This window comes from Castanea sativa, chromosome 1 (genome assembly GCF_040712315.1).
Source record: "Castanea sativa cultivar Marrone di Chiusa Pesio chromosome 1, ASM4071231v1".
In the NCBI taxonomy this organism is placed as follows: Eukaryota; Viridiplantae; Streptophyta; class Magnoliopsida; order Fagales; family Fagaceae; genus Castanea; species Castanea sativa.
This window is the reverse complement of record NC_134013.1, coordinates 81,663,215-81,681,562: the sequence shown is the minus strand read 5'-3', so window position 1 is coordinate 81,681,562 and position 18,348 is coordinate 81,663,215. Positions and strand designations below refer to the sequence as shown.

At 36.2% G+C, this 18,348-nt stretch overlaps 1 protein-coding gene across 1 annotated transcript; it reads right to left on the bottom strand.

Moving 5' to 3' along the window:
* Positions 1-805: 805 nt before the first annotated feature.
* LOC142615285 (ubiquitin carboxyl-terminal hydrolase 23) lies at positions 806-12,290 on the bottom strand. The gene is made up of 11 exons (XM_075788024.1): positions 11,764-12,290; positions 11,072-11,186; positions 9,185-9,295; positions 8,742-8,914; positions 8,254-8,580; positions 7,153-7,278; positions 5,654-6,286; positions 5,485-5,553; positions 4,653-5,361; positions 3,876-3,969; positions 806-1,250 (listed from the first exon to the last, which is right to left on the bottom strand). The coding sequence occupies exons 1-11, from the start codon at positions 12,094-12,096 to the stop codon at positions 1,091-1,093; spliced, it is 2,850 nt and encodes a 949-aa protein (XP_075644139.1). The 5' UTR covers positions 12,097-12,290; the 3' UTR covers positions 806-1,090.
* Between the last annotated feature and the right edge of the window lie 6,058 nt (positions 12,291-18,348).

Sequence of the window (18,348 nt, the reverse complement as noted above, 5' to 3'; positions counted from 1 at the left end):
AACAAAATGCTTAATTGACCAGAGTGAAAAATCGAAGTTATTATTTTCATGATAAAGCAAAACCAACATGCTCTTTGAACAAGCAAAGCTTTAATTGTCGTGAGTAAACAAAAACTACATCCAGAGAACAGTGTGTTTTCTGTTTTGGTTATTACCTCCTATCAATTTACTAGAGACCTACAAAATAATGAGACAGCAATTGTGTTCGGTGTCACATTAGCAACATACAAATAAATTTCTTAGTGTTTTAGAAGTTGACAAGTCAGTTTTGTAAGACCTATATAATAAAAGTTGTAATCACTCTTTAGTTACTTGTGAACCTATTTTCTTGATGCCACCAGCTATAGAGTAGACCAAGCATTGTTTGGCTGGACATGTTGGAGAGGCATAGAGAAGACCATGCTTAGTTTGGCTGGACATTTTGGAGAGGCACAAAAGGCAATTTAATGCCAGTTTTGGACTTTGTGTAAATACATTGTTTCTTTAATAGACTTCTGCCCGGACTGATTTTGTTTTCATATATAGGAGTAACGAACAAGTCCAAGGTTCATAAATGATGGTTGAACTTACCTGTAATAATGGCAATTGACATAATTTTAGTTTGAGAGTTTTCTTTTATATTAAAAAACAGGAGATGTTAGTTGAGTTACAAAACTCTTGGCTATTTAGGACTATTTAAAAATGATGCAGATGGAAGAGAGAGATAGAGGAGGGAAAATCCAACTGTTCGAACAGTTAAAAAGGGATGACAAGGAATATAGCTCAAATCAATAACTCAAATATTGGGTGGATTGGAAAAGAAAGATACGCACAAGAAAAAAAAAAAAACTTAATTCACTTCTTAAACATAAGAACTTGTTCAGCTAATAGAGTTCCTCCAACAGATACAATTGTTCTTACAGGAATAGGTTAATTGTAGAATCCCCAACTCTCCTTCCCCAACAAACAAAACCCTAAAAGAAAAAATAAGATCGATTCTAGCACTCTCCCTCCTTGAAATTTCAGCTCAAAAATACAACAATTGCTACAATAAATATGATGGCAAGCCTATAAGTCAAGCTTACATTCCATCAACGTTGATCTAGTTTCTTCATATCCTGAATGGTTGATTTCCAGCGCTAGAACGGTCTACTTTAGCCTTCTTGAACTGGGTTTTCTTGGTTGCAATTGCTTGGAAGGGATTTATTCCACCAAAACTATGCTGAGACTGCCTTACCTTCTTTCTCTTTCCTCTATCATATTCCTCATCCCTGTAGAATTTGAAAAATGAATCACAGATTTAAAATCGGTCAGGGTTGAGCCTGTTCTAACTTCAATTCAATAATCAAATGTGTGTAAACCACCCAAACAAACCCCATTAAACACAAAGAGGTAACTAAAGTTTCAATAAAGCATATATATATATAGTATGAAAACAAAAAAGACTACAAGAAAGTACAAAGGTAATGTACTCAAAGGCAAATAGATCCCAACTAGAAGTACACTAATTTCGGAACTTGAGTAAACTAGAGAGAATAACCACTGCACGTAGCCATCCAACCAACATAAGGGCATGTAAAAAAAACTGTCTAAAGCTCCATCATGGTTCGCCTGACTCCTTTAAACATCTAAAAACAGCATTCTTTCTGGATAGTCCACATTAAACACAATGTGATTGCATTCCAAAAATCACCACTCCAATATCTAGAAAACAACCCCTTAAAGCAAGCCAACATATCTATTACCCTCGTAGGCATGACCCACTGCAACCCAAATAAGCATACTAGAGATAGAACTCTAGCAGCATCGCACTGTAGAAGCAAATGATCAATTGATTCTCCATCCTTTTTACACCTACAATTGCATTACACAACAATTATATTTCTTCTTCCTAAGTTATTTAACGCTATAATTTTCCAGAAGGCTGAGGAGGTTCTCCACCAATATTTTGCTTAAAAAGCAAACCACACTGAAGTTGCCCCTTATACACCATTGCAACTCCCACAAACTATAAATGGCTACTAGTTCTTCCCAAAGTATTTTTATGTCATGAACAAAGTTTGCGCCATATACCCCAGAAAAAACCCAAGATCCAAAACATTTATAAATTTGCAAGAAATTGAAAATTTGCCTTTAACTGAATCAGATTTCTTGACTACACGTTTGTCCTGGTGTAATAAGTAATAACTAGCCACCTGAGGCCCCCATTAGCTTTCCATATATATATATAAGTACATTGATAAGTACATTAGCTTTCCATATTTTAAGAGCATTTCTAATCCTCAATCTCTTCTGGTTATTCAAACCTTTGACATTCTAAGAGATAATTCCACCATTCATAAAGACAACACCAAACCCTTGTTTTATGACCTCCCGAGTTTCTAGCTCCTTTTGAATCATAAATTCACCAAAGAAGAGAGATTCTTTAGTTCTGTGTTGCCTTGCCTTTAACAATTAGTCTATGGTATTGCTTGGGGGGGAGTGGGGAGGGGGCATTTTGACATTGTGCCTCTATATCCCCAAACAAAACCATGACCTCTTTATAGAGACTTGAAACAACAGAGTCTAAATAGGAGTGCCCACTCAGGGTTCCTCGCCTTTAGAACCCATGCTTCTTTCTCAGATTCTATAGCCCTTTCAACAATCCCATGCATTGATATTAGCAATAGCACCTCTATGGGCTAAATCCCCAAGTTCAATTAGCACCAACTCAACACCTTTGTGGGTCAATGCCCCAAGCTCAATAATGGGTGTTGGTCCGGTGCCTTGTATTTAAAGGCCTGTTTGCTCTTTAGCTTTGAGCACTTCCTATGTTCAAACAGCCTAAAGCCCAAAGTCTGTCTTTGGTAAGCCACACAGGTTATCTTTCCACGTTTGTGGTCCCCAACTCCATCTGGCCCAAATATTGGCCAAATTGAATTATATGCCCAAAGCAAAGTTTAGAAGTGCACCTCCTTAAGTTGACATGAGGAACCCAATTGGTAACCAGCATTTTAGGAGTTAATTCTCCCCACATTACCGGCTTACTTCCTTTTTCATCTACTGTTATGATCTTTATTTTTGAAATTAAGTTGAAACCATGAACGGTGCTTAGTAGTTGATTTAGTCAACAATCACTCTCCACGAGAATCTCAGATTCCTTCATTATGGGTGTCTTTCGTTTTTTGTCCTTAATTGAGCTTGCACATGCGGGGTTCACATTGTGCCACCCTCACCTTTCAATGCTACCACATAGGAAATAATCACCAGCGTTCCCCTGGAATCACAGGTCTTCCTGTCTAGCTCCTCAACAACTTTTGGGTTGTCTCTATTGGAGTTTTGGCCCATAACCGCATAGTTTTGAGGTTCAACTGCTTTCCTCACCTCCAATTCAAAACCTTTCCACCCGCCCACTGGTCAAATTGGGCCAAAAATCAACAACACAATCTCCATCTAACCCAAATCCTCCAGAAAAAATAATTCTCAACAAACAACATGTTGACCTCTACATCGTCAGAGCCCACCTCCACTGCCAGTGTGCCCCTAAACCCACCCTTCAAAACATCTCCTTCCACCCATGTCAACTAAAAACACATCACCCTAAAGATAAAGATCCAAGCACAAATTCATGACTCTACATCCTCAAAGCAGTCAAGTTCATGAGTAGGCCCAAACTTGACTGTGTTCAGTACCTCACTTGTGTTCAGGTTTTTAAACTACGCCTAAGAACATGGCAGGATGCTGACTGCTGCTTCAGGTAAGGTTGTCATTAACTCTTTAACATCAAGGAATCACCATTAAATCCTTTCTGTACCTAAGCTACATTGTGTCTTGACATCATTGATTTCATTGTCTTTGAGGCTTAATAAGCCTAAACTAAAGAAAAAGGTAAGAGGATATGAAACAATCAAACTCACCATTCATCTAGTACGTAACCAATGCTGGTACTCTCCATGTCATTTGATGTTGCAATCGGACATGGAGGCAACTCTATCCCATCCCAATGAGAAACTGCAATCAACAAGGTAAGAGAAGAGATCAGAAATCCATAACACTAAGAACTAAGTCATTACTTAGTTTTTTCAGAATTAGTAAACTAGAATGTCAGTTGGCAAAAAGTAATTTCAACTAGCCAATTAAAAACCGGGGGTTTCAGGTTATAAAAAATAATATCCTTGTATCATGATAATGCAGCAATGACCTTGTCTGACTAACACTGAAATTTAATTTTTATTGATTCACTACATTTAAAGTTCATTAATGGGAGGAATGATGGTGAAACCAGGATGGACTTGGGGAAACATGTCCAAGGTGGAGATCATGTAGGCAGACAGGCCTTTACTTGACCATACTATCTCAGTTTCTGTTTTTTTATTTTTTAAATGCACAGAGAAATTTTGATCAAGTGTTATAAAGCTAGAAGCACGTACAGCCACTTTTTATGGCATCGTACACATTGATCTAAAAACAATGTGAAGCAGATCTTAGATCACCGCCATGTACTATATTCTCAGCTTGGACATCGAATGTGACAAAATTAGGCTAGGTTAGCCAAATTTGAAAACTAACCCATAAAAGATTATTTCTAATGACGAAATATAAGCAATGATGGACATAAAAGTACCACCCAACCTCATACATAACATATATGATCAGGTGATAGCTGGAAATAAAATTGTAGAAAAATCACTTACCAACTGTCTCTTCTAGACCTCGAGTAAGCATACTCATCAAACCATTCTGCATTACTTCTCTTTTGCTATCTTTTAACTCATCTGATCGTACTGCTTCCCACTGGTTTGCAACCAAAGTAGAGCTAGAGCCAGAGTTCTTGTCTAATTGCTTATCAGTTGCAAGCACGGTTCCACTCTCATCAATTCTCTGTCTAAATTCACCATCTATTTTAACATCCATTGAGCAATCACCATTGGAATTTATATAACCCTTTGCAGCAACATCATTAGCTCTTTTTTCTGAAGTAGTTCTAGTGCCTTTTCTCAGAGGATGACTTAAATGCAAGGAACTAGTCCCAACACTCTCAGATGTAGATGGCCCCAGATCTGCTGAAATGCAATCTCTGTCCAACAAGTGTTCTCTGCTAAGATTCTTCGTGTTTAAAGTGCGCCTTTTGTTTCTTTTGTGTTTCTTCTTCTTCTGCAAACTCAAGGATGCCCGGAAAAGGAAGTGTGAGTGAAGCTGCATGCTTGCCACCTTACACTTCAAATGCTTCTTTTTTAGCTTTTTGTGGAGCTTGCAATTATGAGCTTCAGCGTGCAACCCATTTGTCTCAATTGATAAGCTAGATAATTTAACTGATTCATTAAGTTCAACTTTTTGAACCCTACCACCAGCAGCCTCAACCAGTGAAGTACCAACAGCGCTCCCATTGGGTGTGTGTCCAACCTGGAAAAAGACAAAGAAAGAAGTCAAGACTTGTCCAAAAAATTAGAGACTTAAAGCTTAGAAATCAGGAATAATAATGAATTCCTGACTGATTTCAAAGCTTGGTTGTTTTGGTGAACTTACTGGGTCCATTTCCTTCAATGTTTTGTCATTCAGATCTTCTGATGGAACAATATGTGAAACAAGATTAATCTGCCAAATAAAAGGATTTATATGTCAGTATGAAACATGGTGAAAATCCCACCAACAAAAAACTGACCCTAGGAAGCTTATGTAGAAAACATTGTCTTACTTTCTGCGAGGTCTCATCTGTGACATTTTTAGCAGTAGACAAGCTTTGGACATCATTGAAGTTAGGTGATGTTGCCACTGAGACACTGGAGTCTTTCTTTGATTTTCCTTTCTCATTGTAATCATTAATTTTTCCCTTAGGTGTATTTTCAAAATTGGGAACATCACCATTACAAGATGGAGCTGGCTGCGACAGGGCTTCTATTGATTTTGGCTTACTAACAGGAAGCCCTTCTGGTGGGTTGTTTGATAATGGCACCTTTGAGAAATTTTCTGATACAGAATCCTTTTTCAGCACCACGCGTTCTGTCTTTATCAGGCAATTATCTTTCTGAAGTGATACTTCCTTCATAATGGGTACTGTTGATGGAACAACATTCGATGCATCTTTTCGCGTAACAGCAGCAGGGCTTGCACTACTTAACCGTTTCTCAACTGGACCATTTTGAACTGCCTCCTTTAAAACGTGGTTGAAAGTGGAAGATGTCCTGTTTCCATTAGCATTTGCTTTCAAATTCTCCTTCTGAACAACATCAGTGGGGGGTTTCCTGGGAACAATATTTCTTCTATCACGAACATAAAACAACATGTAAGCTTGCTGTTCTAAAACTCTCCTCTCACTGGCTGGGGAAACCTGTTACAACAAGTTAGGGAAAACTCATAAGAAAATTGTTTCCAGGAAAATTATAGGGGTATGTTAGTATGAGGACATAAAAAAATTTATTAATAAAAAAAAAAAATAGCTAGTTGCATCACATAGTTTTGAAGCAAGCATACCCATTCAAGAAGTGTCATTTAAAGATAAAACCACCATGGTAAAATAGGAAGTTATTGATGCAGATAATAACACATATATTTACTATTTTAACACCCCCTACAAATTTGCATAAATACTTGGTGCAACACTCAACTTCCCAAAATAAACACTTCAGCAAGCAAATATCCTTAACATTATCTGATTTGTGCAATTTTTGTAACTAATTGTTTACCCCAGTACACTTCCTGTATATTGGGTGAATCCTTTTTCTGATTTATATGTATTTTTATTACTTATCAAGAAAAAATCCTTAACATTATCTCCCAAATTCCTCACAAAACACAGCACAAGTACAACCCTTAAATTTTGAACCACTCCTAATCTGGCACGGAGAAGCAAGGGTGGAGTAACAAGACTACAAAAACCATTAAGGGGTGTAGTTAGTGCTCTCTACAAAAACTCAGGAAAATACCCTCATTCCGGGAAATCTTGTTCAGCCAAATCTAGGTTTTCTAAATTCAAAATAGAATCTTGAGGGAAATGCATGCAAAATTGTAGGACATGTTTAAATTTATAGTTATATACACACAACAACATAGATTACATCTACATCTTGCTTTCATTTCTTTTCTTAAATGTGCTACAGTGGTAGGGGAGTCCTTGAATCCTTTCATTCAAATCTAAATCATCAACAAGAGTGGTTTTATCCCTGAAATGGACTAGTAGATAGTTATTTTCCATACCTGATTGTCATTGAGATAGTACCAGAAGCCATTTGAAGTGCGAACAAAGCAAGTATAATGGCCATAATGGGTGTTCCAACCATCGTGAACCAAAACCCCATAAAGAGTATATTTCAAATCTCCTTCCTGCAAAGTATGAAAAAACTTAAATGTTATATTATTACACAACCATGACACGAAAGTTTCAGCACATTCGGCAACACCAGACATACCACACAAGCAAAACAAAAAAAATTCATGCAAAAATCAACCTCAGCAAACAGCTTTGTCCAGATAATGATCCAAGTAGAATCCTAACAATCGGGTCAATTCAAAAGGGAACACATTTTCCATCTCTGCAACCAGGAATCACATTAACACTAGCATCATATCCAGTACCATAAGAAGCAGATAGTTCAGAATGCCATTGCTACTTGCTTTCACAAGCAATGGTCGTCAATCATTACTATCTATTCTTTACAGGTAAATACAACATGCACACTCAAATGGAATTGAACCAGTGACTGCACCCACCACCTCATTTATGAGGAGACGCTACTTGGTTCAAAGTCCACTGGCATGATGGATGTCAATAATTTCAAGTGCAGCTTCAAGTTGATTTAAGTACAAGTTCTAGGCATTATCATGCTAGTTACTAAAACAACCAAAAAAACCAGGCCTGTGAAAAGATGGGAGATAACTTCTCCTAAAAGTTGGAAGTACACATTAAACATTATTGACATTTGTCAAAGCACTCAAAGAGGTATATGAACCCAAAATAAAAGGCATGTACTAAATATCTGCTCAACAAAATTAATACTTTGGCACAATTCTCAAGGATTGTATATGCCAGATTGGCCTAACAAGCTTAACCTATTTTCCTCGACATTATTCATTCAATTCTCATTTCCCCAGTTTTCCATAGTTTTTCAATCTATAAAATCAATATTTCAATCTCAATTCCACTCTTTGTTGGAAGAAAAATAAAAGTTAATCCATCAGATTTTAGTCAAAACTAAAAAATACGTTAACATATTAGATGCCCTTTGTTTTTTTAATAAATTTTCAAATGGCTATTATTATGAACTCTAGGGAAAAAAACGTGAAATGAAAAAAACTTACATAGGAGCCACTGACAAAGGGTTTCAAATCTATTGTAGGACCAAAATGAACTTTCTTTTTAATCTTCTGCCCAGGATCATGTGAATGAAAACGCTTTAAATGAATGGCTAGGACATATGGAGCCTTGTGCACAGTAAGCTGTTTGAGAGCCCTAACTTTCTGCTTGCATTGTTGGCACTGGTATTGCCTCTCTCCTCCATCTAACTGCTCTGCAGCAGTGAAGTTCGCAAGTGCTTTATGCACGGAATCTGCCTGGACTATTTCAAGACTCAAATCCAAGAATGGATCAAATTTATTGGAGCAATATGAACATTGCAAGCATTTAACCTGCAGAAGTAACAAGAAAACTTATCAAATAAATCTAAGTAAAAAAATTTCCAAGCTCGTTTGCAACATGTCTAAAAACTCTCTAAAACCAATTCCCAAAAAAACAGGTTGGCCATTAACAAATATGTCAAATATTATACCATGTAGAAACAAAGGGTTACCTGACTCCTGAGGCGACCTCCGAAGATCTTGTGTACCAAACTCTTCTCATAAGCACCAGGGGATTCACTAGGCACTCCAGAAGGTAAACAGCATTTATGCATTGATTCCAGCAAGTTTACCATGTACTCATGAGCATCTTCCTGTCTAGCTTTTCGAAAATTCCGTGATATGCCTAATTGTGTGGTTAAGATCAAAGCAAATGTTGAAATTGTATAAATTTGGATGCATATTTTTTTCTAAGGTAATTGTATAAATTTAGATACAATTACCAAGAACCAAAACACCTCTTTTTAGTTTTCTTCACCAACCTCCTCATTGGCTAACACAGTATTTTTGGTTAAAATAATCAATAAGATTTCATCAACAGTCATCATGACAAAACACTGAACATTCCATTCAATTATCAAGAAAAAAAAATGCACTTAGAAGAACAGAAGGATACACTGCAAGTTCCTGACAAAATCGTTAGGTGCTAATATTCTTCCAGTTGACTGAAGAGCACAGCTGACATGTTTTTGGATGGCGCACAAAACACAAAACCCAGCAATATGGCCTTCATCAAACAAGGAATGAAATTAGAAATGACATGAAACCTGCACTCAAAATTTTAAACCCAAAAACACATAATGTAGAACCTGTGAACATCAAGAGGCAATGTGGTTACCAACTATTCAAGAAATTAAAAGTTCACTTACTTTTCCTACTGAACTAAGTCAGTGTTTAAACAAACGAGTTAGGGCCTTCATTCTGTAATGAAAGTGGGATCAGTCAAAGAAGCCAGCATCTCACATACCGAATTGAAATGATAGTAATCCATATATTTTTAAAATATGAATCGTCTATGTACCCACCACACCAAAGCCACTGTGGCTGAACTTTATCCTTTTCAAGATGTCTCAGGATCCAGACCAAGAGTTAAAGCTGTAAGTCTATGGATGGTGGATACATGTGATAGGTAGAATTTAGGCATATCTACTTGTACCGAAGATATTACATGTATCCTCAAAAAACTAAACCATGACAAGAATGCTACAGCCCAATTGCTGGTGTGAATCAGTGCACTTATTCTTTCAAGGGCTCCTTAAGTCACATGAAAACTGACATTATGATTGGGAGCATAGAGAGATGGAAGAGAAGAGAGCAGAGATTTTCTTTCCACTTGATTGGATATCCAGGAGGGAAATAAGAGAAATTCGTGGCAAATTTCCTCTAGAACCTTTCTTTATAAGGGCATTTTGGCATCATAATAAAATCCATTTAAAGCCAATGCTTTCTACCCAAATTCACCCACTTTTGGGTGGAAAGATTAGTAGACCAAATTTGCCTTTTTAGTACATCTCTCTACCTCCAACCTGACCCATGCGTACTTTTGGGTGGGATGCTTCCCAAGGCAGCCATCCAATCATTTTTTTTTAAATGATAATAGTTGAGGGAGGGGGGATTTGAACACTATACATTTCCATTGGTAGTTGACCAACAAGGAACTTGGCAAGGCAAGCATCCAATCATACAAGGACCTCAATAGAAACTCTTTGTTTACAAAATGAGGTCACTCAACACCATCAGAAATCCTTATGTTTCTTCTGCACTAAAGAGTCCCCATTACACAGAATCAAACAGCCAGCCATGCTTTGGCAACCATATCTCTAAAAAAAATGCTTTTAATATGGTAGGAAACATCTTTATGCAGGTCTCATGAACGATGCAAGTTTTAGACAATGCATGAGTATGCATCCAGATATATCTAGTATCTACAGCACAAATACAAACAAATTTTCATTTTTGGCTAAATTACATTTTCATTCAAGAAAATGGCTCAAGTTTAAAAAGTTGCAAGTTCATCCCTAAAATTTTTAAAAAGTATCAATTTCAAACTCCATCCATCTGCCGTTAATTTTACATGTTTTTCCCCCTGATGGCATGGAACCTCACCAAGGCAGGGCCCTTGGGTAGTAACTAGTAAACCCCGGATACACGACCCCACCTGCCAAATCCGTTTATCAGGTAATCCAAGGAATACTCCTAGTGGGGAGGATGTCTAAGTCTATAGCTCAGCCCAAGCCTCCCACCACTAGTTGGCACCCTGACAGACTGTGCCATGCCAGCACCCTGTTTGCCAGCTATGCAATTTCTTTAATGGTAGATAGACAGAGTGACAAAATTGATAACTTGTAAAAAATTTCAAGGACAAAATTGATTCTTTTTAAATTTTGTCAGACAAAACCTGAACTTGGACCAAATTTCAAGGACAAAAAGTTTATTTTTAGCCTATACTTTTCTACTGAAGTGTGCCCTTAGGGACATAAAGGTGGGGCTGGGGGTCACTCACAAGAATTTTGATGCTTGCTACTTTGCAGGTATGCTGCTAAAGGCTCTGTGTATGTTAGACACTGCAATACTGAATTGAGGAAACAGGTATTTCCAAGATTTTGCAGACCAGCACCCTGAAATTATTCGCACCATCATATTAATATTGAGCCATTGGATAACTTCAAAACCCAAATAAAAAATCAGTAAAAATTGAACTGCTTAAAAAATAAAATAAAACATTAATCAAATTAAACCAGAACAAAATTGGAAGCCAAATATAATAAGAAGGAAAACAAATGATAATTCTCATTACCAGATTGAGAGGAAGACTTTCAAAATTTATAAATTATAAACACAATTGAACAGAAATCAAACCATACAAGGGGAAATCAAACTCAATGAACATTTCTACAATTGTAAATTAATCAATTTAGTATGAAAATTAAATAAATTTATAAAAAAAAAATTACACATTTAAATCAAACTAAAAGGTAACACTTCCAAATTCCACACCTCAATTAAATCATAAAAATAAAAAAATAAAAAATTAGAGCCTCAAGAACATTACCAGCTATACAATAACATAGTTTACATTAGGCATGAAAATTAAAAAACCAAACTTTACAACTTAATTCCAAAAAACAATCCAAACCCAGATGAAAAAACCACACGCCAATCAAAACCCAGTAATAAAAAACAAAATCCCCTTACAATTTTCCGCACAGTGATCCCGAAGCTGAGCTCAGGATCCAACCCATTTTCCAAAAACTCCGACCCATCTCCTCTCTTCCCCTGAGAACCCAATTGACCCGACCCGGATCGCCTTTGATCAGAACCACCACCACCCGGGTTCAGGGTCTCGAGCCGGAAATCGGCGGCGCCACCCCCATTATTACTGAAGCCCTTGAATGGCTTCCTTGCGGGGTGGAATTCGATTTTCCGCTGGAAAAGAGAGGAGGAGGAGGATCCGGATGACGTCGAAGCGGGCGAAGGATCCGACTGTTGGAAATCGGATCCCAAGCTAGCTAGTAAAGTCTCAGACATGTTTTTTGTGGAGCTCAGATAATTTGTTGTTATTGAAAAAAATTTGTTGTGATTGTAAGTGGTAAATGGTAATTAGGTTTGGGTTTTTATTGTAGAGGTGTGGGGGAGTATGAAACGGTGGCGTTTGGTTTGTTGGAATTTGAGGTAGGGGGGTTCGAGAAGCAGAGGCTTTTTTCGGCTACTCTGCGAAAGAGGAGGAGAGAAGTGGGAGTGATAGTCGGTATTAAACCCTACGTTTGTCTAAGATTTTGGTCCAGTCAACATTGCTGTGGCCGCGTCACACTTGATTCATTCTCTTTTTTCTTTTTTTTGGTTTTTTGCACACAATTTAATGAAAGGAAATATTACAATAATTTAATAGCTTTTCTTTTTTAGAATCTACAAAATTTTCATTCTAGTTAAGTAAGTGAATATATATATATATAGTAAGGATTACTAATTATATTAGTTATACATACGTATATACCGATACAACTCCTCTTACCTGTTTTTTTGTATTTCACTTTACACTCTACTAATTATAATCTGCTATGTATTCATTTAACTTTCTTTATAAAATAACTAAATTTTAAAATTAAAAAAAAAAAATCAAACATATAACATATTATAATTGACGGAGCATCAAGTAATACACAAAAATGGGATAAACATGATGTAAATCTAGATTTTTTAAATTTTAATGGATATAATCTTTTTTTTATGATTTTGAATGTGTCTATAATGTTTCACATGATATAAATAAAATAAATAGAAAATTAATAAAGTTAGACTGAAAGGTTTTAAAATACTTGGTAGAAAGTTAGATTGAATTATTTATAATGGCTTCACTTTTTTTTTGATGAAACTTCAAGACAAATTTCATTAAAAGCATTCATTTTAATTATCTAATATTGATATATGAAAATTTTACTATTAATATTTTTTTTTTTATGTATCATACCTATTCAATTTTAACTGTTGATTTATAATTTATGAAATAGGTTATGAGGCTGACTTATTAAAAAAAAAAATTGTACGTAACATAGAATGATCTACTTATATATATTCTAGATTCTTATATTTCAAAAAAAAAAATCCAAGAATAGGCACTAGAGGCCCTATCCACATTACTTCTTAGGTCAACACAATAGTGCTATTTGTGGGCCTATCCACTAACTATGACAACCACGCGTTTTACACAATTTTGCTTTATACACGGAAGGTAGTCCAATGGAAGGCCCATATGGCCAAAAGTTAAAATTTTGGAACATTTCACAAACAAAAACCTATGGACTTCCAATACTTGAGGGATGGATAATTATGCCTTGAGATTTGTTACATTGTGCATACAAGGACTTCTTTTCTTTTTTTTTTGGTAAACAACTAAATGCCTTAAACACTAAAAGAGGGGAACATCCAGTTAAGGGCAGAGCTTCTCATAATACACTACAATACTGTCATAATACAACAACATATTCATGTCCACAGGCGGACTATTGAAATTAATAAAATCACAATTCATGCCCGATCCTTTCCTCGCAAGGCATCTGCACACGTGTTAGCTTCACGGAAGCAGTGGTTCATCCTCACCTGAGGAATCTGGTTGATGATTGTCCTCCAATCTAAAATGAGAGAAGCATGATGTGAGTTAGAGCCATAAGAATTTAACATCCACCCAAGAACAATAGCAGCATCAATCTCAATCTCCACCGCTGGTAAGTTTAGGTCCCTGTATAAAGTTAAGCCATCCTTGAGCACCCACAATTCAGCCTCTACACTAGTGGCTATACCAATGTTCCGACTAAATGCAGCAATCCAGCAACCCTTCTAGTCTCGAATAATGTCTCCACCACCTACCCTCCCAGGGTTGCCGAGAAAAGAACCATCTATATTGAGCTTGACCACCCATAAGAGGGTTTGCTCCACCTGACATTCACCTTCTGCAGGCAATTTTGTCTCCCCATCCTCGCAACACAATACCTAAACTCATTTGCAACACGAACCACGAGAATATCCAGGTGGCAGTTTAGCAGTCTGCTCTTAAAGACCAAGTTATTTATGTTAGTCCACAAGTGTCATACAACGAAAGGGAAGATGACCTTCTAGGGGATGTCTGCTTGAGTGACAGAGGAGCAATACGAATTTGTTTGAAGCCAAGTCCAAAGGTCAAGGGAGAAAAAATCCTGGATAAGAAAGCAAGCCTACACCTTGTTCCAAAACTCCTTCACAAAATGGTAGTCTCATAAGAGGTGCAGGATGGATTCAAATCCATTATTGCACACCTGGCCGAGGGTACCCCCCCCCCCCCAAAAAATCCTCTCCGATGCATCACTTCCTTGACTGGGATGCTATTCATAAAGCACTTCCAAATGAAGGATTGAATCTTAGTAAGCATATCAAGCTTCCATATCTTAGTTTCAAAATTACTTGAAGTAGAGGATGCACACACTAATTTGTCTTTACCTATAAAATTTCTAAGGAATGGGTCAGCCTTCAGCAACATAAGAATGTTGTTGGGGAAGTCAAAGGAACAAAGGTTTAAATTACAATTGCTCCCTTCTCTCAACTCCCTAACCATCAAAGTATCCTCAACCCTAGCCAAAGGCCCCTCAATCATACTTCTCAGACTTTCTGCTGCCATCCACTTGTCGAACCAGAAGTTTAGTCCACTATTAGTCCAAAACATCCATTGTATGCCTTTGCAAAGGATTTTTTTCACCATGTTTCAGGGCTGTCCAGGTGCTTGAGCACCTGTTTCTAGGCCTTCTTTACTTATGACTGAGCACTTTGACCCAGTTTGTCTTTTTTCGATAAAAATCTCCAACTCAGCTTAGCTAGAAAAGCAAGATTTTTTGGTTTGGCGGCTTGGAGTCCTAAACCTCCTTCCTATTTAGGCTTAATTATTTTTCCCACCCCACTAGATGGAGCTTGCCCTTTTCCAGTTTGGTTCCCATACAAAATTCCTGCTGATCCGATCCAAGGAATCAAGCACACGCTAGGGAAGCAGATTGTTCAGCATTACATATAAAGGAATTAAGTTCAGGACTGAATGAATGAGGACCACTCTCTTGGCAAAGGACAGAAGATGCCTTTTCCAACCAACAAACTTGGATTGAACTTTCTCAACAATGAAATTGAAATCTCGGGTTGAAGTCCCTGATTGCTTTAGAGGGAACCCCAAATACTTTCCTAAATTAGGAGTGAGAAGAAAGCCAAGGGTGTTGCACAAATCCTCTTTAGTTTGATCCATCACGTTAGGGGAGAAATAAACCTTGGACTTAAACTTATTCACCTTTTGCCCAGATACCTCATAGAAAGTTTCCAGGACTTCACAAATACTTTGGAAATTCTTTCGGTCAACCTGGGCAAACAAAACTAGATCATCAACAAAAAGGAGGTGAGAGAAGTGGGGTCCACCTCTCGCTGCCTTAACGGGGTCCCAAAGGTTCGAGTCACACTTATCATTGATGAATAACTCCAAGACTTCCATACACATAATAAAGATATAGAAGGACAGCGAGTCCCCGTGTCTTATTCCCCACGAAGGATAAAATGGCTCAAGGGCTCCACCATTGAGAAGCACAACAATACTAGAGGAAGAGATACAACTTATAATAACATTACTCAGATAATGGGGAATGTTGAACAAGGCCAAAGTATCTTTTATGAAGCTCCACTTAAGACTATCATAGGCCTTTTCCAAGTCAATGTTGATTGCCATAAAGCCTTTCCTTCCTTTCTTCAAATTGAGGGTGTGGAGCAATTCTTGGACAATGATCGCATTATCTATACCCTTCCTGCCTGGGACAAAGGATGCTTGGAGGGGAAAGATGAGGTTCTCCAGGAAAGGCCTAATTCTGGCAACAATGACTTTAGAGACTACCTTATACACCGTGTTGCATAAACTGATTAGCCAATAACTCCCAAGGTTGTCAGCCTCATTATACTTAGGAATGAGAGTAATGAGGGTTTGGTTGAGGTAAGGAGGCAAACAATTAGAGTCAAATATCCCCTTAACAGTGGAACAGACTAAGTCTCCAACAAGCAGCCAAAATCTCTAAAAGAATCCCGAGTGAAGCCCATCCAAACCAGGGGCCTTAAAAGGTTTCATGGCCCAAAGAGCATCCTTGATTTCCTGATCTGAGACAGGGTTGGACAGCAGGTCTGCTTCCTCCTCAAAAAGTTGGATCGGTCGATTGGGAATATCCTAGGTTCTCCATTGAGAGACTATCATGTCCATGGTGTACAAATCTGAATACCACTTCCTAACGTGCTAGGCCACCTCATTCTCATTTGTCAAATAATTGCCCACATTATCCCCAATAAAGGATATTTTATTCCTACGCCTTCTATTTATAATGGAAGTACAATATCATTCAAATCATTCAAGAAACTTTCTTATCCAAATAGTCAATGTTGGCTCCATAAATTTTTTCAAGTAAGTCATTAAAAAATTTAAATTAAACAAAATTTAATAGAAATAAAACTTGAATATTTCGACATCACAAAAAAAGAAAAAAAACACTTATAAATACATAAAGTTTTAAAATTTTGTTTTACAAGTATTTCATATTTTGAAAGCATTGTATGATAGCTTCATTATTAATACTATTAGCTACATCATTTTAATGTATACAACCAAATAATCATTATAATATTAATCTCTCATTCAAGTACTTACATCTTGCCTAAATAAGTAACAATATAAACAAAATGCATTATCATTTTTATGATTTATTCCAACCAATTTTTGTATTCTTTAAACTAATCAGGATTAAATCAATGCAATGCTCTACTAATTTATTTTTTTGGAAAATCATGGCCAAGAGGTTGACAAAAACCTTTGTAAATATGTTTTTTTTTTCATCCTGATCATTAGATGAAAATATGAGACGTTTTCTCATAATTGCTTAGGATCTAAAAGAAGATTATTCAAGTCAATATAAATTTGCTTAGAAAATGAATCTTGCAATACAAGTGATAGCGAAAGAATAAATGGTAAACTATAAGTCCATTCAACATAAGCATTAGACTGTTACATTAATCATGTTCAATAAAATATTGAGGCTTTATTTTAGATAGTGCATATGCATGTGTACAAGATATATCACATAAAACAACCAATTCAGCTAAAGACTAAAACAAATACTAATCGACTAGCTATTTGAAAATATGCATTTTTTTTTTCAATATGATTTTAAAATTTGCCTTTTGAAAACAATAAAATTATCAAAATTAAATATTTGATTTGGGCTTTTAGGTTAATTTGTTTGTTTAGGCAATTTTTTTCAAAAATGCTACATTCACAACATTTTCAAAACAAATCCTAAGTAGAAATTTGTTATTGGTTCTAATTTACATACCACTGAAATTATTCTTTTGTCCATTAATAAGAATCCGTACAAACCTTCCACTTAAAATTTGTTATAAAACACTAATATTACTATTTTCGTGTGTGTTCTTATAAGTTACTATTTACTAAAAATAAATTTTGTTATAAAAGTGTTTGTGAAAATGTTGTGAATATAGCATTTCTTGCAAATTTTTTGTTCAATTTTCAATGGACCAAAATTTTGGAGAGCTCAAATTTTATTTTTAATGGGCTCAAATTTTTTGCTTAGAATGTTCAAGTTGTTTTTCAAGGGTGGTCAACAACCCATATTAATTTGAAATTCATTTTTTTAAGGTATAATTTTTTTTTTCAAGTTAAAGTGGTCTTGTGACTACCCTGAATTACACATGACAAAATCTATTGACCAAATAAAATAAAATTTAAAAAAAGAACCAATTTTTATTGTTTTGTTAGAAGGATAAGTTAACACTTAATATAAGCCACAAGTAAGTAATACACTAGTTTTTAAACATTTTGTAGTAGATTTTAGCATTTTCCTTACGACAAATCGCATTGTTTCTTCTTTTCTAAAACAAAACAAAAAAATCTCATTGTTTGTAATGATCATATATTTCTTAAGAGAAAAAAAAAACTATATATTATTGAATTTTTCCCACATTGTGATTCGTGATGAAGAACAGGAAATTGGATGAACTTAGTGGTCCTAACATAATCACATTTCGTATTTGTAGGGCTGGTTTGTAGATTTATAATCAAGAGTTTAAAAATGGTGAGTCCCGACCAAGTTGGGCCAGGCTTTTTTCATTAATGGGTCTAATAGCCAGTACTACACTATGTCATAATTTAAAGCCTTGGGCCATTCCTTTGTCTTCCCTCCACGTGGCTACTACATTATCCAAGGCCCAATAACGCTAACACTA